General features: G+C 39.1%; 1 protein-coding gene across 5 annotated transcripts in view; it reads left to right on the forward strand.

Annotated features, from left to right (window-relative positions):
- Khdrbs2 (KH RNA binding domain containing, signal transduction associated 2) overlaps positions 1-25,031 on the forward strand; it is a 223,691-nt gene that overhangs the window by 187,917 nt on the left and 10,743 nt on the right. For all 5 annotated transcript variants that reach the window (XM_048347557.1, XM_048347556.1, XM_048347559.1 and 2 more), the window contains 2 exons: positions 8,279-8,361; positions 23,421-23,479. In XM_048347557.1, coding sequence (XP_048203514.1) covers positions 8,279-8,361; positions 23,421-23,479 — 142 coding nt within the window. The remainder of the gene's footprint in view (positions 1-8,278; positions 8,362-23,420; positions 23,480-25,031) is intronic.

Raw genomic sequence — 25,031 nt, forward strand, 5'->3', positions numbered from 1 at the left:
ACTATGGAAAATGAACTATAGAATTTATAGGAGGAACTAATGGAGGCGAGCAAGGAAAGAGGTGACATTGTACAAAAGAAATGTTCTCTCTACCTGACTTGTGTAACTGTAACCCCTCTGTACATTGCCCTTACAATAACAATAAAAGTAATTTTTTAAAAATTGTTACATTACCATCTAAGCAGAATGACACTGTGGTACACAGACACAACTGTGTTCATGCCTACAGTGACTGTGTGACAAGAGCCTACACAATGTATGTTAGGTGTAACCACTTTGATATTTGCTCCAAAAACAACAACTTAATAATAGGATTATTATCAACCACATGAGATTATTCAAGAACCTATATACAAAAAGTCTGAAGTAAATGCTTCCTATTACAAAGAACTATAAGCTCTCAGAATGTTTTTCTGCTCTCTATATATTTAAGCTATAAAATAATGAGGTTTATTTTATATAATCAGGGTTTTCAAAAAGAAGTTAATGAATTCTTAAAAAAATGCAATTCAATGATAGTGACTGACATCAAAACATAGTAAGACTTTGAGGTGTAACTAAACTAATTCATAGAAATAAACACTGTATACATTAGTAAAAGATTTGTGGCAGCTACTGTCATTTAATAGCCGCTGAGTACTTAAGAAAGAAGAGAAAAGCAAAATAGTTCCAGAGAAAAGGAGAGCAGGAAGAGAATGGCAGTAGACATTGATTTTAAAAAAGGTTAAAAGTAAACAAACAAAAGGCTACATGTTGGATCTTTAAGGATTAAATGTTAATAGATTTGACAGGGCTGGGGATATGGCCTAGTGGCAAGAGTACTTGCCTCCTATACATGAGGCCCTGGGTTCAATTCCCCAGCACCACATATACAGAAAATGGCCAGAAGGGGCGCTGTGGCTCAAGTGGCAGAGTGCTAGCCTTGAGCAAAAAGAAGCCAGGGACAGTGCTCAGGCCCTGAGTCCAAGCCCGAGGACTGGCCAAAAAAAAAAGAAAATAGATTTGACAAACCTCTGATTCAAATAATTAAGGATAAAGAGAACCCACATATTAGCAAAACTTATGAGGAAGACCCGTATGCTGTCACTTGAACTTCATGACAATAAATGTGAAATTGTAGATAAAATAGACACATTTCCAGAAAAAGTGACATGGGAAAATTGGCACAATAAGAACTAAAACTGCAAGGGATTGATTGTTAACAAACCATCACTAATCTTTACTGCCAGGAAAATTCTGAAACCTTCTAACTTCATGGATATATAATGTGAGGGGTTCAAGGAACACAAGCTATTCCAAATTAGAGGGAAGGTGGGACCATTCAAGCATTCATATTTTGAAGCTATTTAATTTTAACACCAAAATCCAGATGAGCAATGCATGATAATCAAATTATTGAAGGCTAATATTTGCTAATGAAGATGTGAAAAGTCCTAAAATAAAGGTAAAGTCCACCCAGCAATGGATAATAATACTTTAACAAAAGAAACTACACCACACACAAAAATAGATTTATTCCAAGGATATATGGTGGTTTGATTTAAAAATCAACTGATGAACTCATGACAAGAATAAATTAATGGAGGAAGCCATCTTTCTTGAATGTGGGGTTATTTTGAGGACCAGGTGGAGAGCCCACGTGAACAGCTTTCTAAGCTGAGCTGCTGCTGCTCAAGAATTATTCTTGCCAGTTCAGGCTGCCTGAGCTGTTATTTTCAAAAATTCCTAAGTAAGGTGGATTGTGAGAGCTTTGATTAATTTCTTTAGCAATGGCTGCTTCAAAATGCACTCACTTAAGCATCTTTCAAGTCTAATGGATTAGAAATCTTGATGAAACTGAAGGCCATGTACTTCAAAATAAGTACAGAGCAATGTAAAAGCACTCTGGTGTTACTCAATGAGGAAATCCTGCCAACATTTTAATTTTACAAGGATTTCTGTTTTCTTTCTACTGTAGACATCTTTGTGAAGCACCTTTAAATGGAGAGTGCATGCCTCATTTTGCTCAGCATGATCTGTAGTCTTGTTTGAGGTATTAAAAAATTGATTCTCTGGGGCTGGGGATATGGCCTAGTGGCAAGAGTGCTTGCCTCCTATACATGAGGCCCTGGGTTCAATTCCCCAGCACCACATATACAGAAAACGGCCAGAAGTGGTGCTGTGGCTCAAGTGGCAGAGTGCTAGCCTTGAGCTATAAAGAAGCCAGGGACAGTGCTCAGGCCCTGAGTCCAAGCCCCAAGGACTGGCCAAAAAAAAAAAAATTGATTCTCACAAGAGGTACGTACTTGAATCAGTGCAGTACTACCCATCCCAGCTTGATTAAATAATCCTTTAACTCCTATCTGTTTAAAAGTTTCCCAGAAAGTACATTTAACTTTACAATAATTTCATAGTTTTATATTTTTTAGTTAACAATAAAATCCTCTCTTGTATGAAAGTAGAACTAAATCTAATATACCCAATATAAGCCTAATTAAACCTAATATGCTAATTTTAAACATTTTAGTTAACTCGAATGTGTACATTTTACCTATGAATCAGTTCTTCTGACATAGAAAACAGCATTCCTAGAAAATAAAATTGAAAGTATTTTTGTGACTAGCAATGAATTCAAGTTTTAGAGGGAAACCCCTGCTCTCCAAGGGTAATTACCAAAGGGTTAAAAATTAACACAAGGCATTGTCATATATTCCCGATCATAGGAACCAGCATGCTTAGAAATAACTTCCTCTCAGGATAAAAGGAAACCTCAGTCATATTCAGTACATAAAGCAGAAAAATATCTGCCATAAAAATGAAGATAAACTGGTTTAGTTATTTCATTTGCCATGCATAATTTATTAGAAAGTAGCAATTATTTGAAGAAATACAACTTTTATGTATTGATGTAAATGATAGGTTCTTAAATTGCTTTCTAAATGAAAACAGTTAGTGAAGTTCAGAACTCAAATATTTGGGGTACTGTAAAATATTAAATAAATATCTCATGCCATGATGCTCTTGTTTTATAAGATTTAAAATCCTTTCTTTCAACAACCAGTATTAGAGTACTGCGAAGTGTGGGTGAGTGCTGATCATTTTCCGTAATCTTCAAAAAGTTGTACAAAGGGGTTATAATTTAACATGCCCGTGTGTGTCCAGTACTTCTTGAGCAGTACTTCTTCATCTCTTCCATTACCCTTTCACCCCCTTTTCCCTTACCCAGGCTCACACCCTGTCACATTTCCCACTTCCTGTATCACCTATGCACACTAAGTATTATGACTGAATTTGCGTTCCATCCACTGTCCTCCCTCTTGGCACCCTTGAAGTCTCAACTTCCCGATATTCATTTTATTAAGCTGATAATTATTCAGTGTTTACTCTATGGAATGTAACTCCTGCACATCTGTACTTTAGTCAGTAAACTGTGTAGATAAACCTGTAGTGTCCATGTTTGCATGGACTGTTGTATCTTGGGTCTGAGATCCATATATAGATTTTTGAAGAGGTAAGCAAGTTAGGATTTGCTCAGTTTTGTGTCTGGTGCTTTCCATAATGCAGAATCATGGAAAGTAGCTCTGTTCCTCCTTAGCTGGGCTGAACATGCTTCTGTCTGATTGCTTAAGTGTTAAAAATATTTATAGAAATGAAGATTGGAGACCTGGCTGATAACTGAGTTTTTCCATAAATTATGAAGTTAAAAACCTCTCATGACATTCTAGAAAAAAAAATAACTAAAGTGTTCCCAGAGATCTAACTTTAATTATAGCCTAGAAGCACTCTATAATTAACTAAGTTTTCTTCTGTCACCACCAAGCACCAAATTTTATTATGTTTATTAATGTAGGGTTTATGATGTCCTTTTTTATTATGTAAGTTCTTCTTAGCAGAAAATTAATACAACTGTTCATGATTAAGAATCACCTACTTGGAAATCTGAGTCCCATTAAATATTTCATTACCAAAAATAATTAGGGGAGCTTTGAAACTTGTACAACTTTGGAAATTAATTTTCAGGTTTTCTTCTCACTAAACAGAAACAGATTTGAAACTCTTATGGCTTACAAAAAGTTAATATTGTGCAGGAGCTGAAGAGTATAACTAAAAGCCTCCATGTGCTTTAGGACAGCAGGCATTGGCTGGCACTCTCCTCTGGTAAAATGTGACAAATCCAGAGGGGAATGTGAAGAATTAAAAGGATACAGCACATTAAATTATGCTGAAAACATAAAACTGAAAGTGCTCATTATCATCTACTGACAAAAACTTCAATTATTGAATAAACAAGGAAACAATCTAATCTTCTCCTCACTCAGTTTTGTAAATTACTCTCAAGTGCTTCTGGATTTCACTCACTTTGCTCATTTCTGGGATAACAGAATCTGTCAAGGGCCTTCAGCATTCCTGCATCTGTGTCACCTATTCACTTAGGAGTCACTAAAATCCCAGGCCTCACAGAGATCTTGACATTCCACATTGTTATAGAACTATATAACCATTAGCCAGGCTATGGTCTCATAAATTTAGTGCCCATTTTCCGTAAAATGGCATGAAGACACAAAACATGTTCCATGTGTATGGCCTTTCCATTTGTGCTCACTTGAATGCTATTCTATTAATCTCATGTTTAAGTATATACAACCAGTTCCTCTTGAGGTTTGTTATTTTATTCTATCTGGTTGGTTTAAAAGTTAGAATTAGCCTCCCCAAAGATTCTTTGCTAGCATTGAGTTTTTAAAGAAGGTGTTTCAGAAATATACAACTTCCAGCCATCTTACCAAGTATGCATCCATAGGGAAAAATTGTTCCACAGACAAAGAGCAAGGACAGAATGCCTTCTGTACCCACGGACCTACTCGGAACTTACTTAAGTGCCACTTTCTAAGAGCTAGGCCTAGGAGTAGTGAGTCCCACTGGTGGTGAGAAGAGCTAGACCTAGGCACAGTACTCAGAGACTCGCTGGTGGTAAGAAAAGCTATGCCTTGGCAGTGGGCGACACTGCTGGTGAGAGGAGCTGTGCCTAGGCAGTGAGCTACAGTGCTGGTGAGAGGAGCTGTGCCTAGACAGTGAGCCACACTGCTGGTGAGAGGGACTCCGCCTAGACAGTGAGCCACACTGCTGGTGAGAGGGACTCCGCCTAGACAGTGAGCCACAGTGCTGGTGAGAGGAGCTATGCCTTGGCAGTGGGCGACACTGCTGGTGAGAGGAGCTGTGCCTAGACAGTGAGCCACACTGCTGGTGAGAGGAGCTGTGCCTAGGCAGTGAGCCACACTGCTGGTGAGAGGGACTCCGCCTAGACAGTGAGCTACAGTGCTGGTGAGAGGAGCTGTGCCTAGACTATGAGTCCCACTGCTGGTGAGAGGGACTCCGCCTAGACAGTGAGCCACACTGCTGGTGAGAGGAGCTGTGTCTAGACAGTGAGCCACACTGCTGGTGAGAGGAGCTGTGCCTAGACAGTGAGCCACACTGCTGGTGAGAGGGACTCCGCCTAGACAGTGAGCCACACTGCTGGTGAGAGGAGCTGTGCCTAGACAGTGAGCCACACTGCTGGTGAGAGGGACTCCGCCTGGACAGTGAGCCACACTGCTGGTGAGAGGAGCTGTGCCTAGGCAGTGAGCCACACTGCTGGTGAGAGGGACTCCGCCTGGACAGTGAGCCACACTGCTGGTGAGAGGAGCTGTGCCTAGACAGTGAGCCACACTGCTGGTGAGAGGAGCTGTGCCTAGACAGTGAGCCACACTGCTGGTGAGAGGAGCTGTGCCTAGACAGTGAGCCACAGTGCTGGTGAGAGGAGCTGTGCCTAGACAGTGAGCCACACTGCTGGTGAGAGGAGCTGTGCCTAGACAGTGAGCCACAGTGCTGGTGAGAGGAGCTGTGTCTAGACAGTGAGCCACACTGCTGGTGAGAGGGACTCCGCCTAGACAGTGAGCCACACTGCTGGTGAGAGGAGCTGTGCCTAGACAGTGAGCCACAGTGCTGGTGAGAGGAGCTGTGCCTAGACAGTGAGCCACACTGCTGGTGAGAGGGACTCCGCCTAGACAGTGAGCCACACTGCTGGTGAGAGGAGCTGTGCCTAGACAGTGAGCCACACTGCTGGTGAGAGGGACTCCGCCTAGGCAGTGAGCCACACTGCTGGTGAGAGGGACTCCGCCTAGACAGTGAGCCACAGTGCTGGTGAGAGGAGCTATGCCTTGGCAGTGGGCGACACTGCTGGTGAGAGGAGCTGTGCCTAGACAGTGAGCCACAGTACTGGTGAGATGGGCTCTGCCTAGACTATGAGTCCCACTGGTGGTGAGTCCTTTGCTTTGAACATCATCAAGCAGATGATAACCTCTCACAAGGAGAAAGATGGCTTACTTCACTAGAACCAAAGCTACACAGTGGGAGTATCCATTGCCATGCTTTTCCACCAATGTTGCCATTAATTCCTAATAGGTGACCATTCTTCCAGTGGGAAAAGAAGACGGAAGACACCCTGACAATCTTGTCTACTAAAGTCATCTGTGCAGCACCCAAGGACAGAATTCTGTTGAAAGTATAAGGAGGGAGTCACATAAAACTTATAAAAGGAACAAGGAAGAGAATACACCAAAAATATATATTCCTCAAAGCATTGCTTACATCCTAGGCCAGCAGCTGTGGTTATTGATCTCTCCCTTCTTAGGCCAGGAACTCTGGTTATTCAACCCCCACCCCCTCGTCCTAGGCCAGGAGCTGTGGCTGTTGTTCTCCCCTCCTGGACCAGGAGCTGTGGTCATTGATCTCTCCCTTCCTAGGCCAGGAACTGGGGTTGTTGTTTCCCCATCCCTAGACCAGGAGCTATGATTGTTGTTCTTCCCTCCTAGACCAGGAGCTGTGGTTGTTGATCTCCCTCCTCCTAGCCCAGGAGCTATAATGTACAAGAGCTGACACCTACAGATTCACATGAACCCTTGTAAAACATCCAGTAATTTTGTAAGCCATGAAATAACACAGACTTAAAACTAAATTGTATTAAGATAAAGGTAGCAAATACTTGCAAACTCTTGGTTATGTTTTATAAAACATATGTTTTCTAGGTTTTTTTTTACATCTATGATATTAGCACAATGCAAATAATTTAGTGTGTTGTGCTACCATTCATCTCTTCCCAAATCTGTTTTCCATGGCATGATGGTGACAGTTTAAAGTCAGCCATGACAGGAGTAGTTACACCACAGATGGAAAAGTCTAAAAGCCAGGACTTCACTCTTCCATTTATTATCCCAAATTAACAAAACTAGGAAGAAAATGTTCTTCATTCAGAGTTATCTAAGAAGTGTATTTTGTTTATAGCCTTTAAATTAAGTAGAACATAAAATTGAGAGAAGTTATATGCTAACTTCCATTTAATCTGGAATGAAGTTGCTTGTGTCAACAACAAACAAGTTTTGACACACACATTTGAGATTTCAGTTTTGTTTTGCTTGCCGACATAAAACAGAATGTCAAAAACTTTATTTCGGATCCAAAAATGTTCATCAATAACATGAGCATCTTCTTTCTGAATTAGATTATAACCAAGCAGTTTTTATCTATGTTGTGACTTCCTGGTACACTGTCATGGCAATACTATGATAAGAGTTGCAAGAATTATTAAGTCATGATGAGTGAATGAAGGTTTGGACAAGAGAAAGGTGGAAGTATGTTCAAAGAAGGAAAAACAGAGAATGTGTGAAGTGTTTTTCTATAACTCAGAAGTAATCAAGATGGATGCACTGGGTATAAAGTCAGTGACCATGAAGGAAAAGAAAACTATATGGTTCATGGAGTGACTGATGACTAGAATAATTACTATTAATAACAAATATGCTTTTACTTTGTTAGAGTAATTTAGTTAGGTAATCAAATTTATCATGCAATACTAGCAATATACAAGAATTTCAAAGGATGAGTTATTTTTAAATCCTTAAATTATGTTTTTTAGTATCACTCTATATTCTAGATAGATCTCACAATAGGTTTATAGTTTTTCGATATTTTCAGTTTAATAAGTATTCCTTCTTGACACGTAATGTTATTCAAAGTGGTATGAGCAATGTTAGTCTAGTAAACTGTGGTATATGCTCTGTAACCAAGCCTAAGAACCAGGCCAAAGCCAGACTCTATGAAGGCCAGGGGCATGGCTTCACCAACAGAGCACCAGCCTAGCAAGTATGCAGTACTGAGTTCAAATCCCAGTACTGCCAAAAAGAAAAAAGAAGTGAAAAATCTGATTTACCATAGGTAGATCAAAGTCAACCAAGTGGATTGTTGATAAGCATTTCTTGTGTTTCAGGCATACGATGATGGCTATGTGGGTGACTACGAGGACCAGGCCTATGAGGCCTATGATAGCAGCTATGCCACCCAAACACAAAGGTAAGCGCCATGAGAGCCTGTTTTCTCATCGGTGCTCAGGCCTGCTGCTGCCTCGCAAAGCTGAGCACCACTTACCTTATGCAGTCTCTAGCAGCTGCTTTCCTTCATGTCTTTCTAAATTACAAAGTTGCTCACTGGACTACAAGAGGTAAAAGAATAGCAGTACCCGAGTGGCAGTGTGTGACCTGAGACTGGGTGATTACCTTAGCCAGTCAACTCATTAAACAAGTTTATATATTACTGAGTACTATTATCTGTAGGGATTATGTTAGTGAAATTGTAATTAAGACACTTGTTCAATGTGATTTATTTTCCTAAAATGTAATTTTCATTTATAAAATCAAATATTAAGGGCAACAGAAAACATCTTTGAATGTCTTATGAAATCAAAAATTCTTTTTTTTAAACCTACCTTTATGACTTGATAATATCTCTTTAGATTGACCCAAAATTCATGCTTTCAGTAAATTTCTGTTTCAAAGCAGTCAGATCCATTTGATGTTATTTACAAACAGATTTACCCAAGTCCAGCTATGGTGTGGCCTCCACCAAGTTTACGATGTGGGGTGCTTTCATTGTTCCCTTCTCCCAGAGGCTCTGGGAACTACAGTCAGACTCAGATTCTGAGGAGCTAGGCTGACAGGCATGAACCACAGGCTTCTGGCATTTTTGCCTTTTTTTAAATAAGTATACTTTATATACAAAGATACTTTTTCTTCACACTTCTGTCTTCTTTGCCCCTTTCTTTTCTACTAAATTTTCTATGGCTAATTTCTTCTCACCCTTCTGTTCCTAGATCCAAAGCTAGTTCTCCCAATGGATCTTTCCTTGACTCTTATTTCTACAGACCGCAGTTCTCTTCTCACATTGGGCTAGCTTGTGTGTTCCTTGTCACAATACCATTTGCTCAAATTCTGTCCTGGTGTCTTCTGCCACCCTCCCATAGAGACAGCACTGATTCTTTCACAGGCCATGAGGTAAATGGATGTGAGCATGGTATAACTGTTATTTACTTTTTACAGTCAAAGTAATAGATATGATGATTCAGAAGTCTGGTGCTGATGTTTAAATAATAAAATTTCTTTGACTTAGGAGAAATGAGATAAAAGGTAAAATTTTAAGAGAAGTTAATCATTAAGTGACTGGTTAGTTCAGGTTACTGCAGAATTTGTGGAAATTATAAAGCAGAACCTTAAGTGGAATAATTTTGGCTCCCTTCATGGAGTCGATGGAAGTTCACAGCTCTTCCCAGGTTCATCATGAGATCAGAAGCTGTAAGAACTTTAATTAGTCCCCACTGTCTGCAAGACATCATTAGTTCTGGAAATTTTCAAATGGATCAGAACAGGAGACAGCCTCACTGAATGACATGCTGGTCCCTGGTAAAGATGGGAATGGCATGAGGGGTTGACAAACATCTTTTTCTCTTGCTCTGTACCCTTGCCCTTTGCTCTGGTAAGGAAAAAAAAATGAAGAAATAGACAGATGGGTTTATTATGCAACCCTCAAATCGCAGGACTACTGCTGCAGTTTCCAGGACAACTTGATTATTTGACACTTTGGCTTAAGACACACTACATCTTGCGGTTCACACCTTTAATTGAAGCAAGCAAATTCTGCTCATGTTCTCATAGCCCATTTTTCATGTACTCCTTGAGGACATTAACATTTGCAGAGATCAAGCTTCTAAAATCATGCAATTTTGAAGGATTTGTCCATTTCTCAGTGCCAAAACTTGAAGCAAGAATCAATACCAAATCAAATCACAAGTGGAAAAAAAGTAACTTTATATACTTAGATACAAGATACTTTCATTGCAAATGAAAGTCAAAAGATCAGTTATGGATCTTTGATTCTAACAGTAATTTAATTTTGAAATGAAATGTTCAGAATTTGTAGTTTTTCCAGAGTAAATATTTAACTGTAGATAGGTGTAATTGAGAGAAAGTCACAGTGCTTTGCCTGAAGCATGTGTCAGGTGGGGAACTTGTACAACCTAGAAGGAGCACTTAGAACTAGAAGGAGCACCTTCTGCAGTATAGCACGCTTCTTGCCAGTTTCCCAAATCAAAGACTCGTTTTACTGTCTTACATGGTGGGGGTAAATAAGACTTTTCTATTAGAATAATTTGAGGAGCATTTTGTGAAGGTATTATTTTCAATGGACAAATACTACAATGGACAGTTCAGTCTCTTGGGGCTAGTATAGCTGGGGTGAGGCACTCTGTTACCAAAAATAGGAAAGAAAAGGAGACAGAGAAAGCTGTAAAAGAAGCCACCTGACATCTCCACCCAGGGTGGTCATGTGGTCATCACACAGAAATGCAGTCAGGGAATTAGCACCCCAACATCCTGCTCTCCCTACCCCCTACTGCCTATTCTTTACAGTCTCCCACCATTGTTCCTTGGCTGGGCCCATTAGGGAACAAATAGCAGGAGATGTCACTAGTCATCTAGTCATGCTCTGGAGTAGAGAATGGAATGACAGGTCGTGGGAGGCCCATCACCTCCAACATTTGCATCACAGTCCAGCACCTGGTAATTGTACACATCTGTGTCGCGTGCTTACAGATATAAACAGTATCATGAGATTGCTGATGAGGCAATGATGCTTAAAAGTAAATTTTTGTTTAATTTATGTATGAGAGGGCATCTATGCTTGCCAAAACTTGAGAAACTTACATTTCCTCACAGCAGTGCATGAGGTAGGTGCTGCTTCACTAATTCAGTTCATTCCATTAGTCAATATTAGATTCAAGCCCACATCTGCTAAATCCACAACTTTGGACATAAATGCTGAATCAGTTAATTTAACACACTTCTGCTAACTACCTGAACATAACAGAGAGACCACACATTCAAGGTAGTAATAATGTGGGAGTCATCTGCATGCTCTTCCAAAAGTTCTTGTTTTCCACAAGAAAACATTGACATTAGTTAGCCGTTGTGTTTAGGTTATAAGTTTAATGTAAGTCCTTGTAAATGATTCCAAAGAAATCCTTCTAAGGAAAACTTAAATAATTGGATAAAAGTGATGTTATTAAGTGTATAACAGCTTGTGCTGTTCACTCAGATAAAGTGGAGCCATTCAGTATGCACAAGCTCAGCATCTTTGTAATTCACTTCTCTCCTGTCTCAATGCTAGAGTCAGGCATGGGATTGAATTCACAGTTATTGGATTCCAGATGTTTGAAGCAGTTAATATACAAATTAGTGCTGATTTTATGCCATCCACAGACCTCTGGGTGCATGAACAGTAGAATCCATATTGTTCTAATTTTACCTCAACATGAGAGTATATCTCTTGATTTGCACATTTTGTTTCGTTTTAATTTTCAGTCATATATATACATATATATGTATGATCTGTTTATATTATGTGCTTAGGATTACTGCTCTTATATTTAGGAAGGAAATCAAGTGTTTTGTCAAGTTATTTATTGCATATTCATTATAGATGATTTTTCATTAATTCAAGTTAATTTCTTCTCTATGTATGTACTATTGGTAGTTCTGGGGTTTGAACTCAAGTTGCTAGGTTGGTATCCCAGCCATTTTCACTTCAGTTATTTTTTAATAGGTCTCACATTTATGCCTGGGTCAGCTTGATCTGCATTTTTCCTGTTTACACTTCTCAGATAGATGTTATAATAGACCTGTATCATTATAACAGGTGTGTGCCAACTGCCTAGCCATTGGTTGAGATGGGACCTAACTTTTTGTCCTAGGTGGCCTTGAAGTACAGATCCTTCCAATCTCATATTTCTAACTAGCTGAGATTACAAACAGGAGCCACCATGCCAAACTTAAGGTTAATCTCAAGGATAAGTAAACTGCCCTACCAAAGTGTTTTTCATAATCAATAAGAGCTAAAAAAGCTATTTTCCCTAGTCACATAATAGTGAATATCCTAAAGGACTTAAGTGTCTCACTTATTAACTAAAACCTGCTTAACCATTGATAGCCATCAGATAGGTCAGTATATCACCCATGTCTTCTTGCCACATTACTTCAGGACTAACAACGAGGATAAGGACACTAATATCACTCAGCAGTAAGACCCTGTTAGGCAAACCAAACCATACATAGTCAAAGCTTCTGAAATGAGAAGGCTTATGTCACCTCAAGTGATCAAAGAACCTGACACTGAAAAATCCCAGTGCTAGGGCCAGATTGAGGGAGAGAAAGGGAAAAGAGAGGAAGAGAAAGGGAAGAGGGAGAGAAACAGGAAGAAGGAGAAAGAGAAAGAGAATTATGGAAGTTTTCTAGAACGGATGTGGAATACAAGCAAGCAAAAGAAGAAATTGGTCACTTTCATTTTTCATATTCCTTTATAATTTCATCAGTATCTTCTTTTACTGAATCAAAGCTATTTGCTAGATGCCAGAAATAGAATGGCTAACAAGTGTGATGCAGTCCTACATCTTCAATACTGTGGACCAAATGTTTTATATTCAGAATTGTTTATATTTTAGAACATAAATACAGTTCTTAGGTTATATATCCCATAATGCATTGGGGCAAAAAGTACATATCAATTTTAATGTGTTTAAATATACAAATGCTAAGTGAAGTATAAATAGCTATAGATATCTTCCTATCCACTCAAGTTGGAATTTTGTTTCCTGATAATTTTATTTTTTTTTCAAATTTTTATTATCAAACTGATGTACCTCAGAGAGGTTACAGTTTCATATGTTAGGCATTGGATACATTTCTTGTACTGTTTGTTACCTTGTCCCTCATATCCCCCCCCTCCTCCTTCCTGATAATTTTAGAAACTCAATTTAAGAAAAATTTATTTTAGAGCTTTTACATTTGAAACTCAAATATGAGTTTCATATGTTAAAACAAAAAATATCCGTGTAAGTAAATTCTGTGTTTGTCATCCATAATGTTCATAAGATTACATTATAAACCTGTGAAAGAAGCAAAAGGGAAATCTGGAAGATAAGTCGGGGAGCACCTTCAGGAGTAGTAAATTTGTAGAAGTGGTAGTAGCCATAGTAGTAATAACCACACAAAATAATAATTAATGGTAACAGTGCAGTAAGCACTGTTTGCTGCATGCTGATGCTTGTCTTGGGCACTTGATAAACATTGCCTTATGAAACAGATAGTTTCTCTCTCCGATCACAAATAAAGAAATGAAGTGTTTGCATGTTCAAGGCTTTAGAACTTGTAGGATTCCAAGCCTCCAACTAGTTTGTCCAACTCCAAGGAATGGACCCCCTGGGCTTCTCAAATACTTTATTGTAAAGCACTTAAGCTTACAGGAAACTCTTATACTAAAGGAGCATCTTTCCTAAAATTTCCATTTATATACATTGTTCTCTATTCTGTATTGTAAAATTTCATATAAATAAATTTAACATATTTTTCTTTCATATATATGCCTTTCTTTTAAATAGATGGCATGCCCCATGAATCCTTTACACAGGTATTGCTCACCTCTATGTGCTTGGCTGTGTGTTGTGTGTGTGTGTGTGTGTGTGTGTGTGTGTGTGTGTGTGTTTTATTCCCCACAGTCTTCTGCGTACAAAGGAAGCTTAGCATGCTCATCTGACCCGTTTTCATGTTCCTTACTCTAAAACAGAAATACCACCCTATACTCAAGCCTTGAGATTTCTGGGTGCCTCCAGGGCCCTCCTGTGATGCTGGAGAAGATACCCCCTCACCCCAACCTGGAGGCTTCTCCTCCCTCAGTCTGTGTTTCAGCAGTCAGCCATGTGGACCACCACCACCCCCAACCCCCCGCAACTCAAGCAGACCCAAGCCCCATCCTTAGCTTGGAACAGAGCCCTCAGAAAACCCAGATGGATCAGCTGATCTCCAAACCAGAAATTGTGAGCCAAATAATAGCTGTTGTTGTATGATGACGACATCTGTGACTTCTTGTTATACAGCCCAGTTGTACCAGCACCATACTGATCGGGGGATAAATCTCATGTGGACACATGAGACTTGTAAGTCCTCAGCTGTTCTTCCCAGTGGTCAAGTGTCTACCAGAAAGTTGAGCCCAGTGATCTTGAGGTTTATTCCATCCAAGGAGAGCTGACGCTTGGAGAGACAGGGCTGGTACACCTGTGCTTCTTGCTTCAAAGCTTCACCGTAATCCTGACTGCAGTTTTCATAAGTGCTTATGTCACATTATTGGGCTTGATTGAACTTGCTTTCAACTAAAAACCAGGTTTTTTCTAAATGAACTACTGTCGAGCCAGTTCTAACACCATTCTCTATCTTTACAATTGATTTTTTACATACCTCAACACAGAGGTGTACATTTATCTCTCTGACATTTTGCCTTCTAGTTTAGGGCTCTTTTTGCTAGTTTTAAGCTACCTTGTTGAATACTAATAATTAAAGCTAGCATATTTCTTAAAATTAGTTATTTTTCTAGCAATCTTGCATTTATTTTTCTATTCAAGTGCTATTAAAGGAAATTTTTTGGAAAAACTGTGTCAAGGACAAGGCTTAGTGTCAACCTTTAAATTGACATTGATTACTAATTAAAATTCCATGATAGGAGTTGTAAACATATCTATGAATCTTTCTTGGCTGTCCTGTTAGACAGCTTCCAAATTATTCACATATAAATTGTGTGGTATTTTAAGTCGACTTGCTCCTTTAGTCAACAAATGTTCACTGAATGTCAATGTTCTGGATCTGTATCTGAATACAAAACAAAAGCATTATTTGTATTTATTTATTCCGCTAGTGTACCTTTGGGTTATTTGTTTGTTTTTATGAAGTACGATCCTACACTTCTGCATTAAAATCACTGTGAATGAAATTAGAAATGTTTGGGCTCCGTTGTGGACAGTTCTGCTGTCCACAACAGAGCCCGAAGAAAGAGCCTGAGGGTCCACATTTCAGTGCAGTATTGTGTGATACTCAACCTGGTTATGTATTAATTCAACCATTGCACAGCTAGAGCAAGAGACAAGTACTTAGTAACAATGGAGCTGGAGAGTTGTCCTACATAAGCAAAACCTTGTGAAGGGGAAGGGCCTAACACCTTGCCTGAGAGGCTGGGCATGTCCTTAGTGAACACTGGCCATTGTTCTGGGTCCTGTAAGATTCTTGCCATCTAGACAGAGGTTAGCACTGCCAGCTGGGGGTTATGAAAATAGGACTCTTTCCACCCTGTTGGGTGATACAAAACAGGCCAGACACATGAACGTGAGCAGGAAGGAGACTTGTGCTCTGAGTTGAGAATTACCCTCCATGATCTGAGATCTAGAGAAAAAGCTGACTAGAAAGCGCAATCCAGTTCAAAGCCTGCAGCCTGGCAGTGCAGGGAGGCCACGGCCACTGCTCTGCCTCCTGCCTGCCTTCACTAGTTCTGCAGTGCTATAATGTTTGCCTGTTGCAGGCATTGCCACAAGGAGTTGAAGTTTTATCTGGTTTCAGCCACAGCATTTCTATATGAATGTGGCCTCATTTCCACCCATAAAGACAAGTTGTATCAAACAGAATCATTGTTATCAAAGTACACATTCTTTTCCCAGACTGTTGTATTTATTTAAATTTCCAAAGTCTGGTGTGTAAAAATAAGATGGTTTGGGAACATTATGCACCACAGGTAAGACTCCATTTATGATCTGAATGGGAAGAATATAAGTCTCTATTAACACATAGCCACAGTATAACTTACATCAATGAATTCAATCTCAAAGTCTCCTACATTAAAATACTGAAGTAATCAGAAATTATGCTGATGTTTATAGCATGGAAATCCTGCTGCAGCTCATGAGTTATGACTTAACCAAAGAAGCTTGTGAACAAGGTTAAAATCGTGTCCATTTCCAACTAGGGTTCAATAGCTTCCATGTATTTGCACCAAAGTCAGGTAACAGCTCATCAATAACTTCATGTGCCATTGAGTCTAATTTATCAGTCAGTAGAAAGTCTGATTTTTAAAAACGAATTGCCATGTTCCAGTGGTAATTTTAGACCACAAAACAGAAGATTAATGTTTTTATTATAAAACTACTCAGCCTTCATTTATGTAATAAGGGTGAAAGTCAGCAAAAGATACCAGCTAAATTGAAAATAAACAGAGTGCATTCAGAAAGGGAGTTTTTGAAGAAATAAGTGCACAGTGTTAAATCCAGGGGAAAAAAAGGTATGCACAAGTATATTTCTCCCTTCCTTGAGACACGAGGCAGCCTCTCAACACTGTCATTTTCTGTAAAGGACATCCCAGCAATGCTTGTCCTAATTTTGCACTGGAGGCTTCATATAGACCATCTTTCATGATCCTCAGTCTTGAACAGAAAAAATATGCCACTTTCCTCATGAATAACCAGCCCTTACTTCATCTTGTGAACATTAAATACCATCAACTGAAACTTAAGAAGAAATATATAATTTAGTTATTCAGAATATTTCAAGATAAGATCTTTATCAGTTTTGCAATCTTTATGAATATGAAAGCAAAGGACCTTGTGCCTATGCCTTCACTGATTGGAGAACCACCTACTAGTAGTTATTGAGTACCTGATAGGAATCCTGGATGTATCGCAAGTTCTATCCTTAACAGTTCAAGTAGATGAAATAATTATTTACGTTAACGATGAGGACACTGGAAGTTGAGGATATTAAATTATTTGCCCAAAATAGCATACTCATGAAAACAGAAAATAGTAGCTCTCGATTTTAAGATCAAAGATTCTTTTTTTCTGGGTTATACATGTTTTAAGAAATAATTTCTCAACAAATAAATCAGAGAATGGAGAATTCACTGTTCTCCACTTTTGAGTATGTGGACTTTTCTTCTGTTTCTATGAATACCTTTGATTGGAAGATTCATATCTTTAGCTTTCTCAACACAAACCACACAAAAATACCACTGCAGGAATTTATTTTGTTATCAACCTGCTTGCCTCTATTTCAGTTAATATTCAGTATATTTAATTTACCAATTAACTCTGGAAGATGTAAATTTATGCTCTATTTATTCACAATCAACATACATACCAGAGTACAGCCTTGTGGTAGAGACTACAATGCTTTGTGTGCAACATGCTTGAATGTACTGAATAAATATGTATTAAAATTCTAAAATTCCAAAAATATTTTTAAATTGCTTATAGAATCTGGAATGAATTTCAAGATACTGCAGAATCTAAAGCATTATGCTTTTCTTGTTAGAGATCTGTGAAAATTGTACTATTCGAGCACAGAGCACATACTACATGGAACATATATACCCAAATACAGTGTATTTCACTTAATATTTCTTAAAACAATCAGATTTTCAGCTTTTGAACAAAATGATCAAATTTTCAACTTTTGAACAGAAAAATTTTCTAACATGCATCTTAATTATTTCTTGAGATGTGTAAAATAAAAATTTATACATATTATTTAAAGATTTGACCTGATTTATATTTCCATCCTGTTTTATTTGATGATAATATAAATTCAATGATGGTGAATTCTCAACAAAGTTAGATCTAATATAAACACTTATTTCTAATATTTGTAAGGATAACTTAGATGATTCAATTACCTGATTGTGCACAAAATAAAGGAGAGTTTCTACCTGGAGATTCTTATTTTGCTTGCTTGTAATTTCACATGTGAGCTCTGAGCAAGCAGGTATCTTTGCTCTGTTCATTTGTATGTCCTAGCATGTAGACAATACAAAGCACATAATCTTTTTTCACTAAATTGTCTTGGTTCAGTGAAGAGAAAGTGGCTGAAAGTATTCACAGTATTCATCTGCTCTGGCTTACTGTGTAACATTTAATGAATTTTATTCCAACATGTCTAGATAAAATATTAATATATCTCTTCTGCCTTGTAGCCCCAGAGTATTACTGGTATCTGATAGAGACTGATTGATTTAATTATTGTATTAGCATCAATTAATTGTACAAAGAGGTCATTTTAGCATGTCCATTTATGTACATACATCTTGATCAGAGTCACTCCTCTATCACTCTCCTCCTCTTCCAGATGTTTTTCCCCCTTTCTCGTCAAGTTCTTTGTTGTGTTTTCATATGTGTGCATGGAATATTTTGACTGTGTTTGCCCTCCTTTCCTAATGACTTTTATGTAGTCACAATTCTCTAAGCAAATCAAAGCTAAGGCTTTGCAGTCCTGTGAAAGGTACAAAAGAATAAGCTCAAAATCTCTATAAACTTTGGCACTCAACCCTAAGACTCCCTAGGAATGCATCTTGGCTTCTTGTCACAATCTCCAGCCTGTGTCCTGTTCTTCCAGAGGTGGGTAGCATTCTTTGTCTCTTGTGGCTAAGGGCCAGGTTTAATTCTAAAGATTCCCTCCTATTACATTATTTTCAATTCTAAAACTGAGGTGTTAGAAGGAATGTGGCATAGTAATCAGTGAAGAACTAGCACTTAATCAATGGGTTTTGTCTTTTACTGAAGCTATTATTAAGACATTAGCTGAACAACTAAACCAGTACTATTTTGTTATCACCAGGCATTTGATTTGGGGCCTTTAACATACCAGACTTAATCAGACTTAATTTATCTATTGCTTTCAATACCCACCAAATTTTCCAAAATGCTCTTTTGAATTTTACTGATCCAAACTTAGTCCAGAATTATCATCTTTCATCTTGTTTGCCTTTTAATCTTGGCAAAGCTGTAAAGAAATACATTTAACAGTTCAAACTGCAAGTTCTGAATGTGGCATTTAGTGATATGAAATAACTGTGAGTTACATTCTCAATAATTTATCTTAAAATGCACATTTTTCTCACATGTATTAATATAACTGAAAAGCTTGTGGATACAGAAGAATTATAACTGTGAAAGCACACAGGAGAGAGCAGTTACACAAGCTGTTCATTCTACAAGCATTACTTGTCCATTCAGTCAATCAGTGTTTGTTGGATGTCTGCCACTTGTTCAGAACTGTGCCAGATACAGCAATGGAGGAAAGACAAGTCCAACTGAGGGATTTGCTTAAAATATGGTGAAATAAGCCAGTGGAACACACCTGTACTCTCAGATATGTAGGAGGCTGAGATGAAGGGTTGTGTGGTGCAGACCAACCTGGACAAACACGTGCTCATGACCATCTCAGCAGAAGAAGCCAAGCATGGTGACATGTGCCTGCCATGTGGTAGCATGAACACACTAGGTCCAAGCTTCCAAGGCAAAAATAACTAGACCCTGCCTCAAAAATGACCAGCACAAGAAGTTCTGGAGGCTGGCTCATGTGGTACAGTTCTTGCGTAAGTTCAAACTCTAGTACTGCCCCTTCTTAAATCCTTCATGGCTGCTAAAAATCAAGCAAGCAAAAACCCATCCATGGTGGCTAAGCTGATGTCTGTGGAGACCTGTCACTGCCCACCCCTTCCTCCAGATTATCTCTGAGCCCCCATCATCACGCTTGACCCAGTGCTCTGAAGCAGCTCCTGCTGCCTTTCAGTTCCCTGCCTTGAAACCCCTCTGTGTAGGCCCCTCTGTTCCTTCTTTCCTGGCAATTCCTAGTACTTGTAGGACTTCGGCATTTGATGAGTCAAACATGAATAAACAACTACATAGTTTGCTTTCCTGCTAGACAGTAGTTTCAGTGAGGCCTTATCTGCCTCTTTTCTAATAGTTCTCATTGTAGAAGATGGTCCCTATGTAGCTAAGTTTTTGTTTTGTTCTCTTGTTGCATTGGTATAGTGGTCATTATACCATTACTCTGTGTACCCTGGAATAATGAAAATGAGAGCATATACTGAGAAAAATGAGGGAGGAGAGATACAGCTAGTTTCTGTGTAAACAAGTGCACTAAATTCTTTTTTGAACCCAACTTATGAATAGGTTTTCCAGCACAGGTGTTCTGTAGGTAAAGCTTTTCCAACATAGAAATAGAGTTGGTTCTGTGTAGGTGAACTTCACCTTCAGTGTTGGAATAATAGATGCCTCCCTTGGGAGCCCTTGGAAATAACAGGTGTGAAGCCATGGAGAGAATTGGAGGGAGGCTGGGAAGACCTCGCAAGTTTTGTAGCATACTTCCTGCTGGTGCATATTTGGAGGCCTAACGATTGTTCTGGGAATTATATTTCCTCAACAAAATTTGTAATGGGGGATTGGATACTCAGTTTCTCAAATGGTATGGAAACTTTCCTTAGTGTTTACCACTCTGAGTGAGCAGGAGTTCAGAGTGAATCTGCTCCAGGGGCACAGAGACCCCCGTGGTCTTAGAAGCCCCTGCAGAGCTGCCCGTGTCTCCTAAGGCATTTTCCTTGCAGGCTCAGTGAAAGAAGGTCACTAATTAGGTGTAGCAAAACAATTCCCAGCTGAGGAATTTGTCCTGAACTTGGGAATTACCTCGGTTGCCACACTCACCTCTGCCTACATCCGTGTTACCAAACACCTGTTAAGGCGAGTGTGTAAAAGTAGATTTACACGCCCAGCCACGGGTCAGTGACATTAACCTTCTGTAATCTCAGGAAAGATGAGAGGAAGATATATTAGCATACATTTTTACTAGATAATTTATATGTAAATACCTTGAGCCATTACACAGTCATTTGAGTTAGGGCATTATAAACACTATACCAGAAGATAAGGATGGTCACCTTTCTCTCTTCTTTCATTTTGATATCTGACATACAGAGATTTTGTGGTTTGTTTGTTTTGCTACCAGTGAAATGGCAGGTACTTCCTTATCAACATCCCACAGGGTTACCAGTCAGAGCCTAGCAGCTCAGGCCCCTCTGCCTTTCCTGGCTTTGTAACAGTGTTGTCCACATTCGTCAGGTGGCACAGTTTGGCATTCAATATTTAGCCACTTCCTTGCCCTACTCATCCCTAAGAGGAATTAGGCACTGTGGATGAAGCTCAGTGGTAAAGCCCTTACCTACCATGTACAAGCCCATAGGTTCACTCTATTACACTACAACAGAAACAAAGCAATTAGGAAATCTTGAGATCATAACTGAAGATTCAGATATTAGATAGTTAACATCTAACTTTAAGGAGCTTTTTGAAGTACAAACACTTTCATATATCTAAGAGTAAAAATGTATGATTTCCTTATCCATGTGCTAACTTTTACTTCTTTATAGTATTTCTACAAATTACGACTACGTTACATGAATCATCTCATTTAAGTGGCCTCTAGTCTTCCCATGAACAGTTCTCATGCTTTTGTTTCATAACTATTCATTGAACATCACTCATGTCAAATGTCAGTTATATCAAGTGAATAAAAGTGAAACCAAGGTCATATATAAGACAGTTACATTCTACAAGTTGGAAACAGCCACACAATATGTATATGAATGTGTATTCATATGTTTAAGTAGTACACATGTGATTTTGATGGGTATATGCTGAGATGTGTTAATGTACCAGGCACTCAAAGGGAATCTCTCACCAGAGGCATTTGAGTGACCTTTGAAAGAATGAGAGAATGGATATCTGGCATCTTCCAGGTAGTGGGAATGCAAATGTAAGGTCTGAGACAATGATTGTCCATTCTTAGAGAACATCTTGAAGCCAACCTGCCCTGTATTGAAGGGGGTGAGGGTGCTAAAGGAAAAGTTGTGTAAATAAAGCAAGAACTTTTTCTAAAGGACTTCAGAAGCCCTTAGTGGGTTTTGAGTATAGAACTCAGATGATTTAACTTACATCAATAAAATTGGCTTTGACTGCCATGTGGGTATAACAGATAAAACAGGATACAGATACCATTTAGAAGGATATTACATTTATGTAAGTGAGAAATGGTGATAGCTTTAGCTGCAGTTGTAGCAGCAAAAATGTTCAGATATGCTCAGATTGTAAATATATTTTTCAAGTAGAAATGAAAAAAAATTCTGTTAGAACTGAACATTACGTGTGAGATATAAGAGAGGAAGGACTCTGTGGTTTGGACATGAGTCCCTGTCATGAGTTGTTCCTACTGATAAAGATGGGAAGATTACAAAAGAAAAAGGACTGGGTTGAGGAGAATGGCTTTTATTTGTATTTGGATATGTTTAGTTTGACATCCAAATGGAAATGTAACTAGGCAGCTCCAAACATAAGACCAGGAAGGTGCCAATGGTATAAATATAAACTGGAAGTCATCAGAGTAGAAAGGAGAAGCCATAGCATTAGATGAAATTGCATCAGGAATATGAATGGAAAAGAGAAATGTCTGCCAGCCAAGACCTAGTGCTCTCCAGGAAGTGTTGGGAAGATGAGAAGGTGCCAGTGGAGAAGAAAGACACAGTGAAGTGACCTCAGAGACCCTGAGTGAGCTCATAAGGCAAGTGAGGTACTTGCAGGAAGTGAGGAGTGTTGCATGATGTCCTGAGGCCCAGGTCTGGATCTCTGGAATTGTTGCTGTCAAAACCTCTACAGCAGCTTACAGTGGTACAGCGGGAGTAGCAGCCCTACTGCATGGCCCTCCTCAGAGGCCTTGACAGGGACTTTTAGGGGGAGGAAGGGGTGCCTCTTCCCAGGAAATGTTCTGTAAATTCATGCAGAGAAAACAGTGGTCCTAGCAAGAGGTCAGTAGGTGACGGAGGGCTTTGTTCGGTCAGAGATCGATTTTTGTGCCAATAGCAATGATGCCTTCCACAAGGGATGAAGTAAAAGAAACAAGGACAAACACAAAATACCTTTTCAGTACTTATTGAAATATGGAAGTATTTACTAAAATGCTTATTAAATGTTATACATTCGTGAAGGAAACAAACATGCTGGAAGGGTGTTCCAGTGTTTGTTTTGCTTCTTTTTTGGTACTGGGGATTGAACTCACATCCTCAGTCTGGCTAAGCAGTTGCTCTATCACTCGAGCCATGCCTCCAGCCCCTTTTTGCCCTCGTTATGTTTGAAATAGAGTGGTATCTTATGCCTAACCCAGCCTGGGCTGTGATCCTTCTACTTGTACTAAAGTAGCATGAAAAGTTTTCACGCTACTCTTGCCAGCAACCTGCACTTTGATCATTGAATGTTTTTTTTAGAGTTGCAGCTTGTGCCTCGAGGTTCCTGGGGTGTTACCTTAGCACACAATTTGTCTTCTGATTCCTGGTGAGTTTCTGGTTGTTTCTCCTGGCTTCCTTGACACTGACTGCCATCTAATCTGTTTCAGTGTGGCTGAGTACTATGACTATGGTCACGGAGTGAGTGAGGACATCTACGACAGCTATGGTAAGACCTCTTCTATACCCCGTGGTGAGATCAGAGCAGTCAGTCCCTGACAGATGGAAGATTACTTCTAGCCTTCTCCTCCTGTGTTTACAGAAGTCCAGGCTAAATTGATTTATGGAATTCCAGGGTGAGGTTTGACTTTCAGAGTCAGTGCCAGAAAATTGGACAGATCAGTTTTGATCGAAACTTCAAAAGCAGTTAATCACAGTCACAGATCACATTTGCGGCCGCCGAGCATGCTGGGTAGTGCCTCCTTTGTTTCTTTGTGCCTGTTGTGTGACTCAGCTGTGTGGCCCTGATTTGACTCCAGTGTCACAAACATCATCAGAGTAATACACATTTAAAATATTTAGACTTTTAGGGGCAGAAACTGCTACTCTAAAACAAGTGCCAAATAATGATTGGCTTGTAAAAATTAGTAGTCAATAAACATACCCTTCAATAAAATGAATTAGTTTTAAAAATCTATTCTTTAATTTAAAATACCACTTATAATGGATCATAATTTTATTCAGCAATGATTTGTTGAGTGTTTGTGACCTATCATTATAGTATATCACTTAGTATCAATATAATACTGTACTATCAATAGCATAAATAGCATCTGCTTCTTTAAAATGTGTACAGTGTTAACTGTCTACCACCTTGGAAGATAATGCCCATTCAAATATTTACAGTGTGGAGGTTTTTGTCAAAATTATGCTAAAGCCACACTGTTGCTCTTGACCCAGAAACAATGGGAGTGGTAGTTGCCAGTGTGTTTGGGGCTCCACATAGTGAAGAAATTACTGTGTTGGGATGGACAAAGGAAGGTACAGAATGGGGGAAGGAAGGGAGGAAGGGAGTGTGTCCTCTCCTCTCTATAACCAGAGTCCTAACCTGAGGAGCACAAGAAGAATAAGAAAATCAAACCACTAGCAATGCAGTCAAAATCTGATGATCACTCACATTTTCTCATTCATTTCTTTATGATAAATCAGACACAGAGTATTTTACCCCTGTTCCTATGAGGACTCTGAACCAGAGGTGAGGTCAGTGTAAAAGGACAGCTATGAGAATCTACTTCTATTTTTATATTCTGATCGGATTTAGCACCACATATAGAGTACCTGCTGAGGCTCTGAGTTCAGCGATTCATAAGAGGATTGGAGACAACACAGATAGATGATCCTTGTCATAAATTCCATTTCACTGGGAGTGCAGACCAATGTCAGAGCACTTGTCTAGTATATGTAAGACCTGAAGCTTGTGCCCCAGCACCAGAAAAGAAATATAACAGAAGTCCTAAGAATATCTACTTAATCTAATCCCCATTACAATCCGGTAGGGCATGTACACAAATTATCTTCTGTGTTTTATAGATGAGGAACTTAGTGCTTGCTAAACATCTTGCTTCCATTGACATGTGAAAGAGCAAGAATATGAAATCAAAAGTGCATGATTTTTTTTTATGGGAGCAGAGTAAGAAGATCCTGGGAGAAAGAACAAGAGTTCTGTTTATACAGAGAGTGCTGAACTTAGTGATACTCTTCTCTGTCCTACTGGGTCTGTC

The sequence above is a fragment of the Perognathus longimembris genome, chromosome 6 (assembly GCF_023159225.1).
Source record: "Perognathus longimembris pacificus isolate PPM17 chromosome 6, ASM2315922v1, whole genome shotgun sequence".
NCBI classification, from domain to species: Eukaryota; Metazoa; Chordata; class Mammalia; order Rodentia; family Heteromyidae; genus Perognathus; species Perognathus longimembris.